Source organism: Gossypium arboreum, chromosome 7 (assembly GCF_025698485.1).
Source record: "Gossypium arboreum isolate Shixiya-1 chromosome 7, ASM2569848v2, whole genome shotgun sequence".
NCBI classification, from domain to species: domain Eukaryota; kingdom Viridiplantae; phylum Streptophyta; class Magnoliopsida; order Malvales; family Malvaceae; genus Gossypium; species Gossypium arboreum.
In genome coordinates, this window is record NC_069076.1 from 77,115,798 (window position 1) to 77,127,550 (window position 11,753).

An 11,753-nucleotide genomic window follows, 5' to 3' on the forward strand; every position below is an offset into this window, starting at 1 on the left:
TTGTGTGCTATTAGTTTAATGTGTTTATGGCTATGGCTTATTAAATTAAATGTCCTTATTATGAAATTAGACCATGTATAATGAAGATGGACATGTATGGACATATATTAAGCATGTTTTTAATGTATTAAAAAGATTAAATTAGTAAAATGCAAAATAAATAAAGAGTAAATAAAAAAAAAGCCATATTATCATCATTTTTCTTCTTCATAACCGATTAACAAAAGAAAAAGAAGCCAAAGAAGATATATTAGGGTTCGGCACACATTTGGCTTGATTAAGGTACGGTTTAAGCTCTATTTTTGATGATTTTTACGTTTTTGAGATCGTTGCTTTGTATTCTAGCTAACCCATCCCTTAATTTTTGACTTTGTTCATAATTTTTTGAAGTGCTGTTGTTGAATATTTGGTAATAGTTAAACTAGTTTTGTAAAGTAATTTTTGACAAAAATGTCAAAAAGGGATTAAATTGTAAAAATGTAAAATGTGGTGGTTAAAAGTGTGAAAAAATAAAAGATATGGGCTGCTAAAAGTCCTTATAAAATTAGGCTAGGCATGGGTAGGTACTAAATTGCATGAATTTGCAATTTTATGTGATAAAGACTAAATTGTAAAAATTGAAAAGTATAGGGGTAAATGTGTAAATTTGCCAAAATATGAATTATGGGCTAAATTGAATAGATTGAATGTTGAATGTATTGAATTTGATAATATATAGATTAAGATAAGCCGAGATCGAGTTTAGATCGGGGAAAATGAAAAATCGACGAATAGCTGATAGTTTTTATCTGAGCAATTCGAGGTAAGTTCGTAAAATTTGAATCAAACTTTTATATATTTGAAAATATTTGAAATGAATGTTTGTGATTGAGTAATTGATATACTTGAAATACAAATGCCTTATTGATATAGTTTAATGGTTACCGAGTCTCATTTGAACTGTATGAATTCATAGGATACGAGTGACATGTCGAGCTCCTGCATTTGTTGCGGACTCACCATAGCTCGTATGAGCTTATCAATATATCAGCTCGTAAGAGCTTACTATTTTCAGCTCATTGGAGCTTACCGTTTCAGCTCAATAGAACTTACTGTTCATCAGCTCAGGAGGAGCTTACCGATCATGGCTCGAAAGAGAATAAATGATAATGAATTGATGGATTATTGATGTTTATCACCCGAGTATGCTTTGGAGTTCTAATAGGTTCAACAAGCATAAATTATGTTTATACGGATGAGTATTGTTATTGAATGGATTATTGGTTATATGATTGAGAATGAAATGTTGAATGCTAGTTATATTGAGTATTGAATTGTGATAATGGATGATTTCATGTATTAACATGTCTAACCTATGGATAGATGCTTGTGATAGGCATTTGGAAATTGTATGGAGTTTACCTTAGTTATTTGTATTGGTTTGGTATAAATGGTAAGTTTAATTCTGAATTATACAGGCTTACTAAGCTTTAAAGCTTATTCTGTTTTTTTTTCTATGTTTTATAGAGGTTAGTTAGTTCGCTCGTTTCGGACAAGTTGGAGTTGCACATCACACTATCCAATTTTTGATTGGTACTTTTGAACTTGTGGATATATGTAAATATGGCATGTATAAGCTAGTTTAAAAGATGTTAGTTATGTTACTTGATATTATGGTTTTGGTATGTTTTTGTGTATAAGTTAAGCCATGTGATTTGGTTTATTTTGGTACTATGTTTTGGTTGTGTATAAGTGTGCAATTATGACATGTTTTGGGCAAGGAATTGATGGAATGAAAATGTGCAAAAGATGTCTTGTTATGTAGTTGATATATGAATAGATTATGCATGATATTTACTAGGTAATTTAAAACTCAATTGAATTGGTATATTTTATGTATGAAATATTATGGAATGATTGCCAATTGGGTTATGAAATGTGGTCATTTATGCTTGTGAATGCTTGTGTGTATAGGGTGGCAAATGGCTTTGCAAATAGCCTATTTTTGTCCACACGGGCAGGGATACGGGCGTGTGTCTCAGCTGTGTGTGACACATGGTGATGTTGCACGGCCATGAGTCCCATGGTGTTGAAATGGAATTGAAGTCAGTATGCTCTACACGGCCTCACACACGGGTGTGTGACCGGTCGTGTGGTACCAGTCAGTATACCCTCCTAAATGGCACACGGCCTAGCACATGGGCATGTTACTTGACCGTGTTGACAAGTCAGTATACGCTAAAGTTTTCACACGGCCTGGCACACGGGCGTGTCCTCGGCCGTGTGACACAAGTCAGTATGTATGCCCTATTTCTACACGGTCTAAGACACGAGCGTGTCTACTAAGCGTGTAAGGCACACGGCCTGTTCACACGGGCGTGTGATACTTGAAATGTTGAAATTTTTCCAAGTTTCCAAAATTTTCGTCTGTTATCGATTTAGTCCCGAATGCATGATTTAAGCTTTGTATGCTTGATTTAAGTACATATTGAATGTGAATGAATGACATTTATTGAAATGAGATAATATTTGATAAATGATTGTTCTGAACTGAGTTACAAGTCTGGTAATGCTTCTTAACCTATTCCGGCGATAGTTTCGGGTTAGGGGTGTTACAAACTTTCCTTTTTTACACTTTGATCCCTTAAATTTTGAATATTTACACTTAAGCCAAAAAAATTTCACATTTTTACAATTTAGTCCTTATTTAAATCAATATACTAAAACCTACTTCTTAACTATTATTTTTTAATACTCCTCAATATTCTCTTTTATCATCTTCATATCATTTTTTCATTTTATCGAGAAATTAATTATACATCATGTCATGCTTCTTGATTTAACTCTCTTTTAATATCTTGCAACTTTCATTTTCTTTGATCTTATACCTTATTTCACTAAAACTTTATCTCATATTATGTACCACCAAGGGGGTTTTGAGGTTGTTACCATTTGAGGCTTATCGGGCATTAAAACACCTCCAATTAACCTCAGGATGTATGCTAAGGCGTATTGTTCTCTTTCAAGGGGACTCGAACTCTCGTGGAGATTTTAGAAATTTTCTTGCAACCATTTCATCTCTATCTGGCTACTGAAAAACTTGTTTGGCACCTTACCTAATAGTTGTTCACAAATGTTGCTTCAATCGCCAACGACAACTGATCTCGTAACGATTGGCCCATCCACCGATAAATCGTGTTGTAATTGAACGTCTTCGAGTGTGATTGTACACTCACCATATGGATGATAAAATGTGCATATCTTAGGTCTCTATCCTTCCACCAACACATTGATAAGTATGGGGTCCAATTTACACCTCCGAGCATATGGGACACGTGCAAGAATCCCGCATCTTCTGGCAATCATACGTGATGACCTCAAAGATAGATTGTGTATATATGTCTCCAAAATCCGATCTTCAACTTGATTATAAAAAAAACAAAAAAATAAATAAATTTTAATCTTTTTAGCAACTTAATAATAAACTTAAAATTAGAAAGGTTAGAAATATTGTCTTCCCATTTGCAATTGAAATGCAAAAATGTGGTTGTCATCGAAATGAATAAGAGTATTTGCCATTCCAAAATTGAATTAAAACAAATAAAAATCGAAAAACAGAATTAAATCAAGACGAATTTGAGAGAACTTTAATTAAAATTCTAAAACTAAATTCTTTAGAGAATTGAGATAATTGGATTTGAATGAAAAGATGAGGAAAAGATTTGAGTTTATATAGAAATAAAACTAGTTTTTTTATGACTGTTGGGGAGGTTACCGTTGAGTGAAAACGTGTCCAGCTAGACGCGTTTTCTGCTGATTGTGCAGGAAAACATGCCCAACTGGACGCATTTTCACCCTCTTTCTCTAAAATCGCCCTATTCCGATAAGTATGCCATAAATCGGTCTAATCACTCAATATTTTTTTAAATCGGCATTTTTACATAATTTAGCCTTTTACTTTCTTTTATTAAAACTTTCAAATTTATTTATTTGCATAATACTTTTTTAATTGATTTCTTTTCATTATTTGGTATACATTTATATTATTTTTCATTATAGATAAAATAATAGTTAATAATTTGACAAATAATTTTAAGATGTATTTTTTTAAATATATTTAACAAATTTTTAAAACATATAAATAATCTTACATGGGACGGGATAAAAAATTTGTTTATATAAAACACTTACGAATGCTGACGTGGAAAAGTCGTTACGCTGGGCGGTGCCGCGCTCGTGTAGATTTCGCTTTGCCACGCTTTATTAGTTACCTGTTGACACGCACTAGCATTAAGCCCACGCTTCACTTAATTAAAAAATTAAGTGCCCAGGAAAGAAAAGCTCAGCCCAATTAAATCACAGAAATGCAAGGTGATGAAGCGAGACTCCTGCTAGGCTTCCCCCCTAATTCTCGCCCTACTCCTTCTCAGGTTTTTTTCTTTCTTTTTCAAATTTCATTCAGTTTTTTATTTATTTTATTTTATTTTGCTCTTAACTTTGATTGCTTTAGGGGTTTTTAATCTCATTGTTTTTGGTTGTTGACTTGGATTGAAATTGATAAATTCGAGTTGTTTTCCTTTTGGAGATTGTGGCCTTGTTTACTTTCTTCAAATCAGTTAGACTAACAAAATTTCTCGATTTTTTCATCTTTGTTTATGAAGTTGTATATTTGATTAATTTCTTGTATTTTTTTATTTGGAATTTTAGATTAAAGCAGCTTATAGAAAGAAAGTATGGGAATCGCATCCTGACTTGTTTCCCGTTCACGAAAAGCGTTCGGCGGAGTCTAAGTTTAAGTTGGTAAGCATCGATGTGCCTTTAAAACTTTCACCCGTTTTCTAATATATTCTTTGATTGGAATGCACATCTTCATTGGGGCCAGTTTGAATTGTTGTTATATGGGTACTGGCTTATTAGTGATGCGATCATTAGGGATCTGAAAAGGAACTGTTGAAGCGTGTTGAGACAAGCTTAAGCATTTTAGAGGTTGATTTGATCAAGCTAAGCATTTTACAATGTTAGGGTTGAAAGATATTAGCTTAGAGCAGTTTTGTGACTGTTAGTAATTCCACTCTATTTAAAATATACTACTTGGGGAGTCTTTCTTGATTCTTTTTGCTATTTGAATTCTTTGGAGGGAGCTAGATTGCTTGGGGGTTTCTATCATGTTTTGGTTAAATTCATGGTGCAAGCAGCGATTTAGAATAGTATGTTCTGGTGAGTAATCAGATCTGGCTGTACGTTTATATCCTTTCATGAGATTTTTGGATTTCTAACTGCTGAACATGTTAAGTCTAACCTTGGATTTGGGAGATAAACTGAAATTTACCTGGTAAAGACTAGGTTTAGTCTTAACAAACGGTAGTTTTTATTTGGAATAAGTTACCTCACCTTCACAGAAACTTATCATTCTAGACTGGCCTTTTGAGCCATATACTTTCTAAATTATGGTACGTTTTCTGGAGGTTGCCATTCTTGACAAGAGCCAACATACTGGAAAACAAGTAACCGATAAAGTATTAATATTAAGTTTTTCCAATTAGTTTATTTCATTTATCATACCTGAATATGAAATATTTCTTTCATCTGGGAGCACTGAATGAGATAATTGTGTGGATACCTTTAATCCTGTATTCTGCAGTTTCAAAATAGTTCCAACTGCATTTACGGTTGTGACAGATGTAACCTAAAGATGTGCATTTTTTGCAGATTGCTGAAGCTTATACTTGTCTACAGTCTGGTAATTCTCCTGACTTCTTGAGAAAATATTGAGTTTTCCAAGAAATCATGGTTTGCAAACTCAATAGATAGTCTAACATGGGAAGAAATCTCTTGTTTAATGTTCTCCAAAGGTAGCACATTTTGTGGAGACATAATAGCTTGTTGTCTAAACTTAAAAGATAGGAGAATATCTGTCCTTGCCTCTTTCTGCTGTCCCCTTGGCTAACAAAATGACTTTTGCATTCACTGTTTTAGTTTGAGCTTATCTATTTAAGATTATTTTCAATTTAGTTTTTCAGAAGTCATAAAAAAAAAAAAAAAATATATAAAAGAACGATTTTTTTTATTAAAAATGCAGCTTGGTTTGAATTTTATTTAGATTAGGCTAGAATTATAAAGTTGGGATAAATAAGCTAGACTCTAGATTTAATTAATTAAGATTATATTTTAGATTCTAATAAGATTCGGATAAGTAGTACTTCTATTTAGATTGATTAGTATTAGACTTCAATATTAATAAAAATTCCAGGTTAACTTAATTTAGGATTCTAGGAATTTTGCAATAAATAGGTAGGTGAGTCTCGGTTAATTGGTACTTGGGACACATAGGAGACAAAGAGGTCAGAACTAGAATCTCATCAATTTTTTTTTTTTTTTTTTTGAGTTTTGGTTTTTGGTTTTTGCTTAGATTTTGAGAATATTTTGGTAACTTTAGGCTCCATTTGGTTACAAGGAATAGAGATCATTTTGTTTTCTTGGAAAATGAAAAATATTAAAGAATGCTTGTTTTGTTGAAAATTTTAAAATGATCATTAAAAAATAAAAATAAAAGTAGTTGAAATTTAGAAAATAATAAAAAGTTGTGTTCATTACTTTTACTAAAAATGCTTTGTAAAGGTCAAATTGAAAATGTTGAAAACAAGTGTTTTAAATTTAAATGAGTTGATCCTGGATCAAACTCATATAAATGTAAAAATATTTTTTGCTAATAGTTTTAAATATCAAATATATTACCCTGATTTGAATGCTTTTATTTTATGTCTTATGTTTCTATTATAGGAAAATAGGTACCAAATGTGTTTTATTTGTTCATTTTGAGAACAAATTTTATTTTTATTCATGAAATGTGTTCTTCAACTTTCAAAATATAGAAAATGAAATTTATCTTTTAAAAATGAAAATAGAAAACAAAAATGAGAAATATTTTCAGAAACTAAACAAAACATTAAAGTTTCCAACACCTGTGTGCGTTGACCACTTGATTAGTAGTAAGAAATCCGGTGAGGAGAAGAGGATCAGTCACCTGTATTTTAGGTTGCAGAAACTTAAGGTTAGACCATCGGTAAAAATCATCACACTTCAGCCTTCAATTGTTAAAAGTCAGACGAGATTTCTAGGATTTTCATTCCAAGTCTTGATCAGCCCATGATATTTCAACAATGAAAATCACAAAATCAAGGTTTTGGTTCTCTAAACCTATAAAATCAAAAAGAAAACTACCACAATAAAACCACAGTCGAGTTCAAAGAGAAAGTAATGGAACCTAAAAAAAAAAAAAAAACTACCACAATAAAACCACACTCAAGAGAAATTCAAAGAGCAAGTAATAGAAGTGCCAAAACTAAAGACATTCTTACCCAACAAATCCAAGAAAACCTGGAAAATCTTGATGCTCCTTGCGAAGTCCTTGAGAAAGCTTGTAGAAAAATGAGTTTGGAGAAGTTAAACTGAGAGAAAGGCTAGTTTTGAATGACTGGGCTGTGGCCAAATGTGTTAATGGAGGCAGAGGTTGGTGGGTAATTTATGTATTAATTAATTTTATCCAAACTGTTCAGGTGTTGTGATTCGAAAGGAATGGTGTCGTGACTCTGAATACATTCTTGGCAAAAAAATTATTTCGAGACCAATGCTTGCAACAGGTTGATGTTGTTGCAACAGGCACTGTATTACTAACCCAGAATTTTTATTTTGAGAGCAAGGTGTTATGACGTGCATGAGTGTTGTTGCGGTTGCAACGTTGACCCTTGTGTCTAAAACTTACACAAAGCAACAAATGGGTGATTTTGCAAATTTCTAGGTGATAATGGTGGAAGAAGTGATTTAGAGGGCTGCCCTTCAACATTAATGGTCTATTTTTAATTAGATTTCTTTCAAAAATTTAATGAGCAAATCATTTTTTTTGTTAAGCTATTTGAATGTCACACAGATCGGTGATTCCTTTGTTTTTTTTTTATTTTAAGGGAATTCTTTCAAAATTTCTCGAGAATGGTGGAAGTGACTTAGAGATATTAATTTCAATGTTAAAGTTTAAATTATCTTTTTGAATGCAATATGATAATTTTTCTAGTAAATAATAGTTTTGATCAAATTTAATTATTTTCATAAACATTAAATATTCCAACAAAGGAATCTCTTTGAGGAAAGAGTGGTCTTTCTTGAATACTTGAGGTGAGGAAATATCTTTTAGCTGAACTTTTACAAAACAGTGGAAGAGAGAACTAAAGACTATTTTCAATAATTTTGAAATTAAAACAAGATTAAAAGATAAGACCATTTAGATAAACGACCAATTTAAGGTAAAACAAAACTATGTACACTATCTTTTAGATAGGTGTTATGAAGTTGCTTGTTCTTCTTCCACATGTAATTGAATTCCTGAACCTAGTTCTGATAATGTAGACTAGAACTTATTCCTTTTAGGGTACTTTTGTTAAGCTTAAGATCACTTAAAGGGTAGGTTCATCTAGCTGACTAATCACACCTAGATGAAGATATAATATATATATATTTGCGGGGACTACTAGATATGATTTTAATCTAGCATGCTATGTGTGAACATAGCACGTTATGGCAACTTTGATTGAATCCTATTTGCATTGATGCCTTGTTGGATCTAGACTCACTTGTTACTTAAGTTTTGATAATTAGCTCAGGATTGATTTAAAGACTTGTGCAATGATTTGAGTAGTAAAAGTAAGAAAGCTGGATATCTGAGGGATATGACGATTTGCTCTTTCATCATTAGCTTCATGGTGGCAACAACATGGGATAAGTTGCTTAGAGCTGCAAAGAATTGCCATAAACGTGCTATGGTATACATGTTCGTGAATCAAATGTGAGCATACCTTGAGTGCCCTTCATCAGGTTCACAGCGAATGGCACAGCTGTTTGTCTCAGAAAATAAGCCTTGATGAGTTGGTTTCCTTTGACAGTTCCATGTTAGGAAGTGTATTAGATGATGACTGGCTTGTGGAGGCAGAGAAGCAAGCTATGCAAGAAGATGAGGTTCCATTCATTCCCAGTTAAATTATTTTCATTAATCAAGTCTTAAGAAATATGTATTTTGATTTGAAAATTTTCCAACTTTTAATGCTATTCTTGAATTATTTTTCCAGATTTAGGAGATCACTTATAATGATGTGCAACAATTTTATGGAGATGATATGGATGAACTCAACAGTGAAGAAAAAACACATAAAAAAAGGTCAATTAGCTGGTTTGATTGAAGCATTGGGTGTTATTGCTGCTACCATAGGTGTTACCATTGACGATGACAGTCTTGATTTTCTTGATGATGGTTCGACGGATTAGTTAATCTTCTCTTCGTGGCTCATAAAACTTGGAGTAAGCCATGAAATACCTATTTCCAGGAAAAATATATAATTTGATGTTGTCAAAGACTTGCATTGTAATTTGTAGTGGCATATATAGTTATGAAGGTGGATCAAAATATGCTATTAGTGTCTGGATTATGTGTAAGTCGCGGGTTAAGTCTGTATTCTCATTTGGCTATTTTTAGTTTCTCTGCTTTTTGAATTTTGATGTTTCAGTCTTAACCCAAACGGTAGCCGATAAATTTGTTATGTTAAATTTTGTTATTTCCAAAGTTTTTTGTGGCATCGGTTATCCGTTGAGTCAAAACTGAAATTTCAAAAGTCGAAAAGTATAAAATCTAAAAATAATCAAATTGAAGAATGATAGTTAAATCCTTAGCTTACTCGTAGTACAGGAATAATAACTGAATTTGATTTAATGGACTTAACTATTACCTTTTGAGTTGGGAATGAGATTTTAAAATGAGAGAAGTACATGGAATTGAACTAATTGAAGTATAGGGATTAAGTTTGTAGCTTATGCCTAGTACAAGAACTAACAACAAAAGTTGACCTATTAATATGTAACCAATATTATTTCAAAATTTACTTTTGATGCCAATTCTTTAGTAGTGAGCCCATTTGTCAGCGTCTTTCACTAGATTTGGTACTATCTAGCTTATTCGTTTTGTGTGCCCATTTTATGTCCCATCTTCTGTTAAAGGTTTCGTTGAAGTATATGGATTTACTATATTACAAATTGTGATATCTTGATGATGGTTGGCACATGGCTTCTCTTTTCTTCACTTTGATTAGATTAGTCATTTGTTACTGTAAATCCCAATTTCCAGAAGATGGATTGTACACGTAACTGCATCTATTGCTACAATTGGTACGGTCACTGTCGAGCTTACATCCTAGTCTCTTATTTGCATTCTCACTAAACCTTCTTTTTTAGTGTTTGATAAGTTGATACTATCTACCTATTTTGTCTGCTTTATTAAATTGGTTTTATCGTGAATCCTAGGTTTTGTACTCGATGGGATTGAATCCAAGGAGTATAGATCTACTGGCCAAAAACTGGTTAAGGATTAATCAATCCGATGTGGATCCCAATACTCCTGAACATAACTTAATAGAATTGAGTTTGCAAACCTGATTTTGGATCCTTCTATCTTCTTACTAGTTACATTACTAAGTACAGTTATTTTGACATGCTATTCAAAATCATCTCAATGATTGTCACAGGTTCAGGAAGAGAAGGTTCGTACTCAGGTAGCTTCTTGTTCGAAAAGTATTGACAACTATATTTTATTTCTTTGGTTTGTGAGTTAGATATTGTGTTTCTTCTATAGCTACATATTCACGTGTCGTCAGAACGGGAGTACCAAAGGCTCATGGGGGAAGAAGAAACCGTGGTTTGATTCAGATTCCTTTCCTTCTTATAGTTCTGGGAACTGTTGGACTTGGGGGATTAAATGCAACCAGGTAACCAACAGCTTGATGAGGATAATTGGTTCTTTTTTCCTTTCTTTTTACTGAATATTACGTTTTATTAGGGGTCTAAATAGTGAGTTTATTAATCTTATCAGGGCTTATAGAAAGCAAAAAGAGGCATGCCCTTCTCACAATCCATTCCTCCCCTGACCAAGACATTATTCTGTTTTTTCATTTGGTATCGGTATGGAAGATTCAATTTATGTTAGCCTTATGTATCAGATGTGTTATAGCCGATAAGTATAAGCGCAAATTTGGGTTATATAATCTTCAAAAAGAAAAAAGAGGTTATATAGGATTCCTTTTGTTTAAATAGAGACGCGAATAAGTAATCACAGTGAGCGAATTTCATAATGTAAATTCTACATTGTACGTTGTACTCATGTATTTGTACTTATATCTTCGGCAATTAAGATCAATGTTGCTTAAATCGAATTGGACGGTCGGTATACCAACCCAGAATCCATTGATTGAACTGGTTTTTTATTTTTTGTTTGGCCCAAACCTAAAGAAAACCGGTCCAACATTAAAAGAAAAACTTAAAAATGAGGGGAAAAAAAGAGAAAAGTCTAAAATGAGAGGTTATGGGACTGGAGAAAAAGAAAGTCATTGGCTGAAAAACGGCAGTGCTGTGGTGGTGTTGCTCCTCTCTGGCTGTTGCTGCATCTGCCGTCTTGAAGCTCGCGCGAGTATATATTGGGTAGATCTAATTATTGTTGAGTTTGGGTCGATGTCAAATGTTTTTTAAGTTTGAAAAGTAGATTTAAAATTTTGCTTAAATTGGTTTGGATAAAAAGAAAAATTAAATTCTAGCTTGATTTGGTCTATCATATTAATTTTTATAGAATTTATGTAAAAGTAAATTTTAAAAATATAATAAATATATTAAAGATATTAAAATAAATATCCAAACAAATACCTCTAAAATGATAAAAGAAGAATTAGCAATAAAATAAGAGTTAT

The 11,753-nt window shown here is 32.4% G+C and overlaps 1 protein-coding gene across 2 annotated transcripts; it reads left to right on the forward strand.

The window, feature by feature from the left end:
* The first annotated feature begins 4,261 nt into the window (after window positions 1-4,261).
* On the forward strand, window positions 4,262-11,220 carry LOC108460599 (uncharacterized). Of its 2 annotated transcripts, none has more exons than XM_017760156.2 (6): window positions 4,262-4,409; window positions 4,687-4,779; window positions 5,689-5,719; window positions 10,542-10,568; window positions 10,649-10,781; window positions 10,886-11,220. In XM_017760156.2, the coding sequence occupies exons 1-6, from the start codon at window positions 4,344-4,346 to the stop codon at window positions 10,938-10,940; spliced, it is 405 nt and encodes a 134-aa protein (XP_017615645.1). In that variant the 5' UTR covers window positions 4,262-4,343; the 3' UTR covers window positions 10,941-11,220. The 2 variants fall into 2 exon arrangements, with proteins under 2 accessions (XP_017615645.1, XP_017615646.1); XM_017760157.2 differs by having other exon boundaries at window positions 10,542-10,556.
* Window positions 11,221-11,753: the final 533 nt, after the last annotated feature.

What these genes read in the sequence shown, in the direction of transcription:
- LOC108460599 (XM_017760156.2), top strand. Translation starts at nt 4,344, where the DNA reads ATGCAAGGTGATGAAGCGAGACTCCTGCTAGGCTTCCCCCCTAATTCT. An exon ending in CTCGCCCTACTCCTTCTCAG is followed by an intron (nt 4,410 to 4,686) that starts GTTTTTTTCTTT and finishes TTGGAATTTTAG; the next exon opens with ATTAAAGCAGCTTATAGAAA. An exon ending in AAGAGAAGGTTCGTACTCAG is followed by an intron (nt 10,569 to 10,648) that starts GTAGCTTCTTGT and finishes TTTCTTCTATAG; the next exon opens with CTACATATTCACGTGTCGTC.